Below are 15415 nucleotides of genomic sequence, written 5' to 3'. Positions count from 1 at the left end.
TTGATGCCGTTTCCACCTATGGAGACCTCCAGTTTAATACCACACATTGCCCTGTTCGGCTGGTTCCCTTCACTCCCCTTGGTTCAGTCTCAGTAGTCTTCTGGATCCAAACCCTTTCAATGGTCAGTCAATTGGAATTGTTTGCATCATGTGGGCAGTGACATGGACACCTGGAGGAAGGATCCATCTAAGTAAGAGAAGGACTCAGCGCTGGATGACCATGGCTTAAGGTAAGTGAAAATGGGATTTAGAACTTTCTTTTTAATGCAGTGATCAGGAAGAGAGTGACTGGAGGGGGGGGGGGGGTAACTTTATCCTAGTTCTGGGATTTAAGGGGTAGAATGGGAGTTAAATGGCTCCTCACAGTTACAGAAGTTCCTTTCAACTATGATGGAAAAAAGAGGGTAAAGGAAGAAAAAGCGGCTCAGTAAGTGAAAATGAGAGTTTTTGCTTCAGCTAAATCAATTTTGCCCAAATCACTTCACTCCACTTCACATCTACCAAGATGTCATTTGCCTTCTGACTGTGCAAACATGATTCCTAGAGCTTTACCTTGTTGCTGGCACAGTGGTATGGTATTGTCACTGTGATGGATATAGTATTGCATGCTTAAATAGTAGCTCCACATTTGCACACTTTTCTGGCTAAGATGATAACTGAAGACAGGATAGCAAAATATTCAACTTTGCAAATAATAGCTATTATCTATCTTTATATAAGTTGAAGATCTTGAAATTTCCATTGTGCTCATTCCAGTATGTTTGCATTTTGCTTGTTACCATGTGAAATCTGAAGAAATAGAAAGGACAGTTTGATTTGACATTATGAAGGATGGTGGGGTTGGATGTTATGGAGGACAGTGTGATTTGACATTATGAAGGATGTTGGGGTTGGATGGTATGGGAGACAGTGTGGCACAATATTATGGGGAACAATATTGTTGCATGCTGTGTGGACAATGTGGTTGGCTGTTATGGAGCATAGTGTAATTAAAAGTTATGGGGGACAGTGCAGTGAGACATTATAAGGGATGGTTTGTTTGGATGTTTTGAGGGGTGGTGTGGCTGGATGTTGTGATAAACAGTATGGTTGGGTATTATGGGTGACAGTGTGTTTGGATTTTATAGAGGACAGTAAGGTTGGATATTATGGAGGACATACTGTGGTTGGAAGTTATTGGGTGTGATGTGGTTGGATGTTATGGAACAATGTGGTTGGATGTTATTGAAAACAGTGTGGTTGGATGTTATGGGAGACAGCGTGGTTGGATTATTAGTAGTCACAGTTACCAGGGGTCATGCTAGCAGGGTTTCATTATACAGTGTGTTGCTTTGTTAGTAAACCTTCTTTGATAATCAGCATTTTTATATTTTTCTTTAAGACAATAGAGTTTGCTGAGCAAAGAATACCTGTGCTCAACGAGTACTGTGTGGTTTGTGATGAGCCCCATGTTTTTCAAAATGGACCAATGCTGAGGGTAAGTGTCTTTGTTTACAAATATGTTACATCACTTGCTATATTTGTTGCTCATGCTTCTGATTGAACATTTTCATAATATATGTTGTCATAAAAGATAAGCATTGATATGTAGTTTATTAGACTCTAATTAAATGGGTCCAAGGAACACACCAAAGTGGAGTCCCCAATTTGACTTCTGGGTCTTTCACCTTATTCTGTCTTGGAAACCAAATTGGGCTGTAGACTTTAATTTGCTCTTACAGGAGCTAGGTTTTTCTCCACAGCCACCAATCAAATTCAGGGCATCTCTAATACTGATTGAAGGAGGGAAAGTAACTCCAACTAGTAGTAAGAAGTTGTTGCAGAGTGGTTTAGACACCTATACAAGAAACACCTCTGCAGTTCAAATTGCTGCTGCGTTGTTTAGTTCTACACTGGGTGGTAGACCTTCCCTCCCCTTTTCTTACAGACATCAAAGCATTGCTCACCAGGCAGGATCTGTCTTCTTATAGTACAGTTTCCAACTGACTGTTAATATTGGTCTGTTATTATTATTATTATACAGGATTTATATAGTGCCAATGGTTTGCTCAGTGCTTTACATTATAGTGGGGGACAGTACAGTAACAATACAGTTCAATACAAGAGGGATTTGAGGGCCCTGCTCCTTGGAGCTTACAATCTAGGAGGGAGGGGTAATAGTACGATAGGTAAAACTGTGGGGGATGGAGTGGTTGGAAGAGTAGAGGATTCCAGTATTAGCAGAGGGCGGGATAGGCTTCCCTGAAGAGATAGGTTTTCAGTGATCGCCTAAAAGTAAGTAGAGTAGGCGATAGTCTGATATATTGGGGTAGGGAGTTCCAGAGCATGGGGAATGCCCTGGAGAAGTCCTGGAGACGAGCATGGGAGGAGGAGATAAGGGAGCTAGAGAGTAGGAGGTCTTGCGAGGAGCAAAGAGTACGGTTTGGTGATATTTAGAGACAAGATCGGTTATGTAATTTGGGGCAGTGTTGTTGACGGCTTTATATGTCATTGATAGTGTTTTGAATTTTATCCGTTGGGCAACTGGGAGTCAGTGGAGGGATTGGCAGAGAGGGGTGGCAGATACAGAACGGTTAGTAAGGTGGATGAGTCTGGCAGCAGCATTCATGATGGACTGGAGTGGGGATAGCCTGCGATGAAGTGCTTAGTGGTTTCCGAGGTTAGGAACGGTCGTATCTTGGAGATGTTGCAGAGGTGAAGTCTACATGATTTTGTCAGCGATTGGATCTGGAGCTGGAAGGACAGATGGGAGTCTAGGATTACACCTAGTACCTTGGCATGAGGGGATGGACTGATGATTGTGTTATCGATATTTATGGTGAAGTCAGTGGAGGTGGCACGGGCTGGGGGAAATACTAAGAGCTCAGTTTTGGAAAGATTGAGTTTGAGGAAGTGGAGTGACATCCAAGCCGATATGTCGCTTAGTAGGCTAGTGATGCGAGTGGAGACTGAAGGGTGTGAGGTGAGGGGTAGACAGATAGATTTGCGTGTCATCAGCATAGAGATGGTAATTGAAGCCGTGGGAGTTTATCAAGTGACCAAGGGAGGAGGTGTAGATGGAGAAGAGAAGGGATCCAAGGACAGAACCTTGAGGGACCCCTACAGAGAGAGGGAGTGAAGAGGAGGTGGCATGTAACACTGAAGGAGTGCTGCGTGCTGCGATAGATAGGAGGAGAACAAGGAGAGAGCCGAGTCTCTGAGGCCAAGAGAGTGTAGTATTTTGAGGAGGAGGGGATGTTCAACCATATCAAAAGCCGCGGAGAGGTCAAGTAGTAGGAATATTGAATAGTGGCCGCTGGTTTTAGCAGTTAGTAGATCATTAGAGTTTTAGTAGGGCAGTTTCAGTGGAGTGTAGAGGGCGAAAGCCAGACTGTAAAGGGTCGAGAAGGTTGTTGTTGGTGAGGTGGGAGCTCAGGTGATTGTAGACTAAGCGTTCTAAGAGTTTAGAGGTAAATGGCAGCAGGGAGATGGGTCTTAGGTTGTTCAGGTTGGTGGGGTCCAGGGAGGGTTTTTTAAGTATTATTATTATAATACAGTGTTTATAAAGCGCCAGTGGTTCGCTCAGCGCTGTACATTACAAAGGGGGACAGAACATGTGACAGAACAATACCAATACAATGCAAAACATGAGGGGATCGAGGGACTTGCTCTTTCGAGCTTACAATCTGCGGAGTGATGTGCGCGTGCTTTAGAGGGGAGGGGAAGGCGCCTGTAGAGAGGGAAAGATTGAAGATGTGAGTGAGGGAGCATAGGATGGAAGAGGAGGGTGACCGAAGGAGTTGTGAGGGGACAGGGTCCAGGGGGCAGGGGGTGAGGCGGGCTTCTGAGAAAACCTTAGTGAGCTCTTCGGTAGTAGCGAGGTCAAAAGAGGAGAGTGTTGAGGGAGATATAGTATGAGGAATGCTAAGTGGGGTGGATGTTTGTGTAGTGGCGATGTCCCTATGAATTGCGTCAATCTTGTTTTTGAAGTGCTTGCAATCACGTGGGCAGTGAGTGAGGTGCTAGGTGGCGGTGGAGGCGGAGAAAGTAGAGAGTTAAAAGTAGAGAAGGGCCGACAAAGGCTGGAAGAGAAGGCATTTATGAGAGTGACAAAGTAGGCTTGTTTAGCAGCATGAAGGGAGGAAGTGTATGTTAAGAAGGCAGATTTATATCGGGTGAAGGCTTGGTGGGATTTAGTTTTACACCATAATTGCTCCAGCGAGCGACTGTGTCGTTTGAGATTTCTGGTGTGGCCAGTCTGCCAAGGTTGCAGCGATCGGGGCCTGATGCTTCATGTTGTTAGAGGAGCAAGCGAGTCTAAAGCGGATGAAAGTGAATTGCTGTAGACAGCAGTGGCCAGGTCAGGGCAGGACAGGGGATTGATACTGTTGGGATTTAGAGTTGGGATGTAGCCGGGATTTAGAGTTGAGATGTAGTCTGTTAGATACAAGTATGGTACAAAAATATAGCTTGACATCGATGTGCCTAGCATATTAAATTGCAGATTCTTCAGGGACTTATGTGTATGGTTCTTGTTCCCCTTAAGGTACATCTGTCATGACATTGAAATCATAAAGCTAACCTTAAATTAAAATACAAAGCTTGTTAAAGTGCCTGTATGTCTTAATAGCAAGCATGAAAATTACTCCAGGTTCATCCAAGATCTCCCTTCCTCCACACTTTTCTGGAGATGCCAACTTTTTGTTAATTTGAGGACTGGCAAAGCTTCATGCAACATCACAGTGAGATGCTTCTCCATAGGCAGTCCACATTGCGTTGTGGCATGTTGGGTATGGAGGGTTGGAAGGTGGAGCTAAATATCGCAGATGTTGCTTTAGAGATTTAGGAGGATTTTATTGTTTGCTACTAGTATATGCAGGAATTGGAGAAACACCTTGTGTTCCAAGATGAGCTAAGTTTTGTTGAATTTTTGGCAGACAGGTTTCCTTTAAAGTATAAAGTCGTGTTTTCACCTTGGAAATGAAAAACATGGTATATTTTTCAATTCTATCATGTTTTCCTTGCATATATTTTTTTAAATTATTGCATTAAATAATCATGCATTAAAAGATGTTTTAATCCCCTCTTCAGTCTATCATGAATGCTGCTGCCAGACTCATCCACCTTACTAACCGTTCTATATCTGCCACCCCTCTCTGCCAATCCCTCCACTGGCTTCTCATTGCCCAACAGATAAAATTCAAAACATTAACAATAACATAAAAAAGCCATTTATAACTGCCCCAAATTACATCACCAATCTTGTCTCCAAATACCACCCAAACCGTACTCTCCGCTCCTCGTACGACCTCCTGCTTTCTAGCTCCTTTGTCTCCTCTTCTCATGCTTGTCTCCAGGACTTCTCCAGAGCTTCCCCCATCCTCTGGAACTCTCTACCCCAATTTATCAGACTATCGCCTACTCTGCTCACTTTTAGGCAATCTCTGAAAACCTGTCTCTTCAGGGAAGCCTATCCTGCCCTCAGCTAATAATGGAATATTCTATTCCTTCTACCAGTCCATCCCCAACAGTTACTACCTTTTGTACCACTAGCCCCTCCCTCTTAGATTGCAAGCTCCAAGGAATAGGTGGACATGGGGTGCTGTGGTTGCCCAGAGAGTCCCAGGATCTGTAGGAGGAGTTCTGTCCTCCTCTTGGCTGCCAACTGCTGAAACAGTGGAGGAGGCAGCAATTAGCCCCTCCGTGGCTGCACGAAAAGTGCAGGATCAGTTGCAGGAGTTTGCCCTCCTCTCTGCTGCTGACTGCTGATGCAAGGTGGGGCAGAGATGAGGAGAGTGCCTCAGCTGAATGAGTGGTGTAAGGATCATGTGAAATGGCCTGGCAGGCAAGATTCGGCCCGTGGACCTTGTGTTTGACACATATGCTTTAGAGCAGTGATGGCGAACCTTTTTGAGCCCGAGTGCCCAAAACTGCAACACAAAACCAACTTTTTTATTTCAAAGTGCCAACACTGTGATTGGCCTTTTACCTTATCACGTGATCAGCTGTATCCGTAGGACACAGCGATCACCGGCAGCACAGGGTGTGTGCCACTGGGTTCGCGTTCTGGGACGCCCTCCCAGAACTAGACAACCACCCTGTAGCCATCTTTTGGCTATAGCATGGTTGGCAAGCAGTTAATCTCACTTCTGGCAGTGTCGGTGTGGCTTCCAACCCAGCAGCTCATTCCCATCCACGCTGAACACGTTGCCCCTGGCCCCGGAGCAGTGTGGGAGCCTCTTCCTCTCTTCCACACCCATCCCCGGCTACATCACCCCTGGTGCCAGATCCGCATAGGAGCCGTTTCCTCTCGCCCACACCCACCCTGGCCCCAGAGACATGTGGGAGATGTAGTTTGATGGGGGTCCAGTGTGGACGAGATCTGGATGGCCAGTCAGTGTGCGTGGTCCGTGTGCGCTCATCTTCCTCTTCTTCCTGGCGTGCCCACTGAGATGGCTCTGCGTGCCAGCTCTGGCACGCGTGCCATAGGTTCGCCATCACTGCTCTAGAGGAACCCTATGGTTCTACAGAACCCTGGTTGAGATGGCTGTTCTAGGGTAATGTAAAGAGAAAAGTCATAAAAATAATTATAACACATTAAAAAGAGAACTGTATGAAAACAAAAAATGCTCTATAGTCTCCAGTGAAGGAATACACCCACAGTGCTTCAGGAAGCCAGAGACCATGTGAACTATGCCAAGACTCTATGCCACATGAAGGAGCTCAAATAATATAAATAAAGAGGTAGATCATGACTCAAAATAACAGACATAAGGTTTGCTGATTTTATACAATAAATTATAATGAAGTGTTAATTTTACTGATAGGTCCACTTTAACACTCCAGTTATGTACAAAATACACATTCATGTGGTAATACCTTTGCGCTGCACAAGATCATGCATGAGATGGAATAAACTTTGTATGTGACATTAATTTGGTCATTAATTTTCTGTCACTGTTCTCCATGTCTTCTGATCTGAATATAAACCAGCCATTTTTCTCCTAGCAGTTCTTTGCCATCCTCGTTGTGGATTTGTTTGCTTTGATCATTTTAAGGTCAAAATGAATCAACGTTTAATTGGATTCTGAGCACAAAATGTAATCGTAGCCTGTCTTTTTAATACAGAGCCTTTCATTCAGTGCAGAGTCTTTGTTGCCACAGATGTACCGAATGTGCTAAATACCTTCCAAATACTGTTTGTAGCCATTGTCATCCGCCAGTGTGTACTGTACCCAAGTGATGATGAGTATTGATTACAGATGATGTGAAAAGTGTTAACAAGTAGTTGTCCTGTAGTAGGAAACATCAGAATTTAAAGCCACATTTTTATTTCACAATATACATCATGTTTTTTTTATAGGAGCATAATCATCACAAACTTCATTTAATATCATCTTATGCAGGGCTTTTTTTCTCAGAGAATAGGTTCAGGAAATATTACTCCAACCTTGTGTCCACCCTCTGACCACCTACCAGCACAACCGTCTTTAAAAGAATAGATCTTCCAGCAGCAATAACAGATTTCCCTTTCAGAAACAATCAATTTTCTTGCAGCATCAATAAATCAACCATCAGCAATGATGAATCCCCCAGCAGTATCGATAAATCTCCTAAGAGTAATCCTTTAGCAACAACAGTAAATCCTCCAACAGCTTCTATAAATCCCCCGCCAGCAAATGAATACATTTCCCAATAGCAAAAATAAATCCTCCACTAGTACTGATAAATCCCCCAGCAACACTGGTAAATCCCCAGAAACATCAATATATCCCCAGCCAGCAGCAATAAATCCCCCACCAGGATCAATATATCCACCACCAGCAATGATAAATCCTTTAGCAACAACAGTAAATCCTGCAGCAGCATCTATAAATCCCCCGCCAGCAAGTGAATAAATTCCCCAATAGCAACAATAAATCCTCCACTAGCACTGATAAATGCCCCAGCAACATTGATAAATCCCCAAAAACATCAATAAATCCCCAGCCAGCAATGATAAATACCCCAGCAGCATCAATAAATCTCCCTGTATCATCAATAAATCCCCAGCAGCAACAATAAATCCCCTGGCAGCAATTATAAATTCCCCAGAAGCATCAATAAATCCCCAGCAGCATTGATAAATCCCCTGCCAGCAATGATAAATCCCTCAGAAGCATCAATAAATCCCCCAGCAGCAACAGTAAATCCCAACACCAGCAATGATAAATTCTACAGCAGCAGCAATAAATCTCTGAGCAGTATCAATAAATTCCCCTACTGCAATGATAAATCCCCAAGCAGCAGCAATAAATCCCCCAGTAGCATCAATAAATCCCCAGCAGCAACAATATATCCCCAGCAGCATTGATAAATTCAATGCTAGAAATGATAAATCCCCCAAAAGCAACAATAAATCCTCCAGCAGCACTGATAAATCCCTCAGCAGCAACAGTAAATCCCAACACCAGCAATGATAAATTCTACAGCAGCAGCAATAAATCCCCTGGCAGTATCAATAAATCTCCAGCAGCATCGACAAATCCCAGGCCAGCAATGATAAATTCATTTTCAGCAAAAATAAATCTCCCAGCAGTATCAATAAATTCCCCTGCTGCAATGATAAATCCCCTAGCAGCAACAGTAAATGCCAACACCAGCAATAATAAATTCTACAGCAGCAGCAATAAATCCCCTGGCAATATCAATAAATCTCCAGCAGCATCAACACATCCCAGGAGAGCAATAATAAATTCACTACTGCAGCAAGAATAAATCTACCAGCAGTATCAATAAATTCCCCTGCTGCAATGATAAATCCCCCAGCAGCAACAGTAAATCCCAACACCAGCAATAATAAATTCTACAGCAGCAGCAATAAATCCCCTGGCAGTATCAATAAATCTCCAGCAGCATCGACAAATCCCAGGAGAGCAATAATAAATTCACTACCAGCAAGAATAAATCTCCCAGCAGTATCAATAAATTCCCCTGCTGCAATGATAAATCCCCCAGCAGCAGCAATAAATCCTCCACTAGTAATGATATATCTGCCAGCAGCGTCGATAACTCCACCTCCAGCAATGATAAATTCCCCAGACGCAACAATAAATCTCTCAGCAGCACTGATAAATCCCCCAGTTGCAACAGTAAATCCAACAGCAGCAATGATAAATCCTACAGCAGCAACAAAAAATCCCCTGGCAGCATCAATAAATCCTCCACCAGCAATGATAAATTCCCCAGCAGCATTGGAAGCCCTACCCCCCCCCCCCCAGCCAATATTGATAAATCCGCAATGAAAAATCCCCTCCGCAGCTATGATAAATCCCCCAGCAGCAACACTGAAGCCAACTGTTTCTCTGCAGTGCATTGTAAAGCAGTTGAATGCAAAGAATAATTTTTCCAGCTGCTGTTTAGAGCCTAGAGAACCCAGACAACCCCGCTGCCAGTACTTCTATACAGCCAGAATCTGTGTCTGCCAGTGGTGCCGGTAATGAAGTAGACAGGTACACTTCACAAAGTGACGGCATGCTTTGTATACGTGGGGCAGTCAGAGGGCTTAGCTAGCAGCATGTCCTGTACTGTCCTCTTCACCTTCTCTGGAGACCAGGCCTAAGGCTAGATTCCCACCTCTGCAGGTTGCGGTTGATGTGTTTCTCCAGTGCATTTTGCGGTGCGGTTTGCATTTTGACACACGCGATTTTGATGCTTTTTAATGCATTTTTGATGCGTTTTGTGTTTCACGTTTTTGGGATGCATTAATGTTGCTAGGGGGAGGTGTCTGTTGTCACGCAGGAAACGCACCAAAAACACATGTACATATGCTTTTCATTTGTTTTTGATGTATTGAACCAAAAACGCAATTCGCTGCGGGTAAAAAAGTCCCTGATCCTTTCCAAAAAAGGCAACAGTTGAAAACGCACAGATGTAAACGTGACCCCTTGGAAATCATGGTGAATGGACTGTTGTGCAATTTCTGTAAATCTGAAAACACAGGTTTGAACCAGCCGACATTCACACCCAGGCGGTTTGCAGTACGTTTTCAGATTTGGAGAAACACACCACAGTCTATTTGATATGTTTAAAGCTGAACATACACCCTACAATCTGATTGCACAGTCACCTTTAAATCTTGAAAAAGCTATGTATGTTTATGGTGGTCATACATGGTGCTATAAAACAAGCAATTTAGCTAAAAATTGATTGTACACCAAACATAATTTGATTCAAATTCCATACAAATGTAATTCTGTATATGTTCTTTCCCACTTTCAGAAACCACTAAACAGCTCATCCACTCCCTCATCATATCACGACTCGATTATTGCAACTCCCTCCTCACTGGCCTGCCTCGCCTCTGGTTATCCCTGCTTCAGTCCATCCTGAATACGGCTCCCAATCTCATTCACCTTTCCAACCGCTCCGTTTCCTCCACCCCCCTCTGCCAATCCCTCCACTGGCTTCCGATTGCGCAACGGATCAAATTCAAAATCCTAACACTGACGTACAAAGCTGTCCACCATACTGCCCCGAACTACATCACTGACCTAATATCCAAGTACCGCCCAGCACGCACACTCCACTCCTCACAAGACCTCCTTCTCTCTAGTTCCCTGGTCTCCTCCTCCCATGCCCACCTCCAGGACTTCTCCAGGGTGTCACCCATCCTCTGGAACTCCCTGCCCAATCCCATCAGACTATCACCTACTCTCCTCTCCTTTAGGTGCACCCTGAAAACCCACCTCTTCAGGGAAGCCTACCCCACCCCCTGCTAACTTGCCGACCTCCTCCACTCTTCCTACCACTCCATCCCCCACAGCTATCTCCTCCTGTACCACTATCCCCTCCCTCCTAGATTGTAAGGCCCTCAATCCCCTCATGTTTTGCATTGTATTGGTATTGTTCTGTCCCCCATTGTAATGTACAGTGTTGAGCAAACTATTGGCGCTTTATAAATACTGTATAATAATAATAATAATTGTTGTCTTGTACTGAACTTCATAAGGTTATCATTGTTTTGTAGTGTACTGACATCTAGTGGTAGTTTCTGGCCCCTACAACTTGTTTGCTAATATCATTTGCTATCTTCCTCTGTCTTCCCCTCCTGTTTAGTGCTAGTTGGTTCCATCGTAGCTAGACCTTTCCCACTTCTTCCATGTTCCCTCAGTCAGTCAGTGTTAGTTATTCACAGAGACAATAGTAAGGAAAGTTGCTGTATTCTTAGATTTCTAAAGACTGGAAAAGCCTCCTCTGTACTCCAATTAGCTGACATAAAATTGTATTGGATTCAACTTCTGTGTAGTGAAGAGTTAACCTGCCTGAGGATGGTGTCAAGTCAGCAGGTAACTATACTGTGCAGATAGACTGGGTTTAAGGCCATATATCAATGCCTAAAGTGGCATTTAAAACAGAACAGTACTGATCATATCAAGCTGATTGGATGAGAACCCAGGGATTGGAAATGGTGAACTCTGGGAATTGATTAAACGCTGTTGGTTTACCCGGTACATCACTATCTGTTGCTCATCTCATGACCAGACCAGACCATGACCAGGCCTGACTGGATATGCATTAATTGGCTGTTTCAGGCATCCCCCATATTACATAGTTTTGGTGGTTTTAAACAATATTTTATGGAGATTGTACAATCAGATTGTAATGTGTATGGTCAGTGTATGGTAGATTGTAGAGATATTGTACAATCAGATCACAATGTATATGGCTAGCGAGAATCTTTATGTCGTGTGAGAAGGAGATACTCCCTGTAGTTGTTTTGCAGAGTTGTCAGAACCCTATGACTCTGCTAACAAGTCTTTTTTTATTTTCTGTACCATTCTACATTAAATTCACACAGCAGTACGTTTCTGGAAAGGCAGGCTATGAATTACAATGTTTTTCATAAAATTAGCCTCCATTCCCTGGTTCTCCGTGAAATGAAGCAAAGCCCATTGTGCGCTGCTTTACTGTACATCAAGTTATTTGACATCTCATTTCACAAGCGCTGAGCAAAGTAAAGGAATTTCATGAATTAAAACACAAAGGAAAAAAGCTGCAGTCCTCCCATTGTAATCAGCCAGGGGATCTAGGATGCTTTGTTATCATAGTGCCATCTTGTGGTAGAATAGATGCTTGCATGCTCTAGCTTCAAGTTCCATTTTCATAGTAAATTCTGATGTCTTAGTAGACTCAGCGATGAAAAAAAACCCCCAAAAAATAAAAACGTTTAACCTCATTTATCAATGTGTATCTTATCTACAGCCAAAAACTTTTTTTATTTTTTGCATGGAGTGTGGAATGGTTAGAGCACCTGTATGTTTTTGTTTCTTTGTCCATGTTGGGGAAATTTGCCCTTTCTATGTCCTGGTGACCTTTGTCAAGTTATTATTATTATTATTGAGTATTTATATAGCGCCAAAGGGTTTGCTCAGCGCTGTACATTAGAATGGGGGACAAGACATGAGACAATACAGTAACAATACAATACACGATACACGAGGGTTAGAGGGCCCTGCCCTTTCTAGCTTACAGTCTAGGAGAAGTTAGGAGTTATTAAAGGCAAATAGACTGAGCACTTTGCAAGTGCAGTTGCACACTGGAAGTGCAGTTGCTCCAGAGCTTAGTAAATTATTATTATTATACAGGATTTATATAGTACCAACCGTTTGCACAGCGCTTTACAAAATTAAATGAGGGAAAACTCTGCTGACTTCCATCATCCAATCATCTGCAAGCAAAAATGCAGTTTTTTTTTTAAATTTCCCTTGCATGTGATTGGATATTATTTGCAAATTATAATGTCATCTCATTTACTAAGCTCTGGAGCAAATGCACTTGCAGAGTGCACAGTCTATTTGCCTTGAATAGATCAACCCCTTTGTAATACTAAATTTTGAGTTGCCACTGCAACAGAAGCAGAGGGGACACTTGTTCTGGTGACAACTGACAAAAAGGGTTGAGAACTTCTGGTGAAAACTGACAAAAAGGGTTGAGAACTTCTGGTGAAAACTGACAAAAAGGGTTCTTCCTTTATTTTGGAGGGATCTCTTCTTACTTTCTGTTGTGTCTATGGAACAGAAACTGAGGGTAAGATTGTATTCCACATTGTGCTTTGTCACCTTTAAGGTTTTTGTAAACTCTCACCTTGTAAAACCACCCACTCAGTTTAAAACAGAAATGAAAGGCAAAACATTTGTGTTTAGATATAAAAACATTATACACATTATACACACCTTTGTTCCCCTTTTTATTTATAAGTGATCACATTCACTCTGTTCTCATCTGCATAAAAGCAGGGGGAGGAGAAACTGAATTACACTGATCTTTCCAGTGAAAGGCTGTGAAGGGGGGGGGGGGGTCAACAAAAGTCTGATCATTGAAGGAGAGCAGACTGAGTTCCCAGCACAGCTAGAGAACTGAGCAAGGTGTGTTCTTCTGCCTAGTGTGGTCAGTTTTTAATAGGAAAGCAGAGGGACTGGCAGGAACACCAGGGATTTCACACAAGGGAAGCAATACAAAGAGCACAGGATACTATTTCATGCTACAGCAGGCACATATCAGGAATAGGAAATGTTGGGTTTACATATTCTTTTATATAGTGAGTCCTTGTTTGTGTATGTATACAAGAATTAAGTCCATATGTTTTTTTCTCTTTTAGCCCACAGTGTGTGAAAGAGAGCTGTGTGTATTTGCTTTTCAAACATTAGGTGTAATGAATGAAGCCGCAGATGAAATCGCCACTGGTGCTCAGGTAGGTAAAAGCAACACTGCAACCTTGAGAATAATATTAATATTCTTTGAACAATAAATTGTACTAGTGTGTAAACACGGTTATATTTCCTTTGTTATTGTTATCATTTGTCTAGTTTTAGGTAATGAAGAAAATTTTAAATTTGATTTTAGAAAGACCGTGTAGCTGAAACACATATATAAACAAGCATGTCTTGAACTTGTAACTCAGTTGCACTGCCGATCTCAGCAGTTGTGAGAGTACACTTGTCTGGAGTCAGGAGAGCCTGTGTAGAGCATCCCTATGGGAAGATGAGAGGTTTATACTTGCTTACTTTGAGAACATCTACAGTTTGGTTTTAGTCCTGCACATTCACATTGTAGTCTTTAAACTGACCAGTGGCCTCAGTAGAGCGAAATCCTGATATGACTCCCTTGCTCCGCCATCTTTTTCACCCCTTCACATTTGACAGGTTTGACCTGCTCCTTTTATACTATTGACCTGTCCATTTGACACTATTGACCTGCTCATTCCACACTGTTGACTACCTCATTTGATATTGTCCACCTGCCCGCTGGATACTGTTGACCTGCTCATTTGATACCATTGACCTGCTCATTCCACAAAGTTAACCATTTCATTTGACACTGTAGATCAGTTTATTTGACACTGTTGACCACCTCATTTGACACTGTTGACCTGATCATTTGAACTGTTGACTATCTCATTTTACACTGTTGACCTGCTCATTTGATACTATTGACCTGCTCATTCCACAAAACTGACCAGTTCATTTGACACTGTTGGCCAGCTTATTTGACACTGTTGACCACCTCATTTGACACTGTTGACCTGCTCATTTGACAGTGTTGATCAGTTCATTTGACACTGTTAATCAACTTATTTGACATTGTTGACCTGCTCATTTGACACTGTTGATCAGTTCATTTGACATTGTTGACCTGATCATTTGACACTGTAGACCTGCTCATTTGACACTGTTGACCTGCTAATTTGACACTGTTGGCCTGGTAATTCCACAAAGTTGACCAGCTTGACACTGTTGACCATGAATACAGATGACACCTAGATCTCCCTTTCACATGATCCACCTACTCCTGTAACAACTGCAAATTGCCTGCTCACTATGGCTTTATTGATTTTTGACAGATACCTGAACTATAAAGGTATCCTATCCTCCCTCGAGAATAATGGGGCTGCTGTTGCTGACCTTTTCCTGGTCATCCTATTCATCTGATTAAAAAAAAAATTTCCTGCTCCCCTGAAGGCAATCGGATATTCCCTGGAAAAGCAATCTTTCAAGTATTTCATCTACATGGTTGTCTTTGGCAGTGACAATAGCTCAGATGTTCCAAGGCAGATGTGCAGATAGACACATAGGGGGAGATTTACTAAAACTGGAGCATGCAAAATCTGGTGCAGCTCTTCATAGAAACCAATCACCCTCCAGGTTTATCGCCAAAGCTTAAAGTAAAAATAATAGCAAAACTTCTATTTAGTTTTGGATAGATTGGAGATGGATTAGAACACCTGTCAGTTTTCATTGCTGTCAGTGCCCCCATTAGGGAGGTTCACCCTCTCGATTTGTCCTGTTTACCATTATCATTGAAAGTGAAAGTTAAAAAAAAAATCACAATGTTGGGCTGTCCAAAGAAAAATAATAGAGGGGAAAGCTTCTAATGGGGACCTGGGGGAGCCCAAGGA

At 42.7% G+C, this 15415-nt stretch overlaps 1 protein-coding gene across 3 annotated transcripts in view; it reads left to right on the top strand.

Annotated features, from left to right (window-relative positions):
* Window positions 1–15415, top strand: part of PARP8 (poly(ADP-ribose) polymerase family member 8) — a 365263-nt gene that overhangs the window by 287534 nt on the left and 62314 nt on the right. For all 3 annotated transcript variants that reach the window (XM_089682697.1, XM_089682699.1, XM_089682698.1), the window contains exons 14-15: window positions 1382–1477; window positions 13619–13711. In XM_089682697.1, the coding sequence (XP_089538823.1) occupies window positions 1382–1477; window positions 13619–13711 (189 nt within the window). The remainder of the gene's footprint in view (window positions 1–1381; window positions 1478–13618; window positions 13712–15415) is intronic.

The sequence above is a fragment of the Staurois parvus genome, unplaced genomic scaffold, assembly GCF_062004578.1.
Source record: "Staurois parvus isolate SC_StPar_1 unplaced genomic scaffold, SC_StPar_1.0 ptg000294l, whole genome shotgun sequence".
Lineage (NCBI taxonomy): Eukaryota > Metazoa > Chordata > Amphibia > Anura > Ranidae > Staurois > Staurois parvus.
The sequence above is the reverse complement of the archived record's forward strand: the minus strand, read 5'-3'. Positions and strand labels throughout refer to the sequence as shown.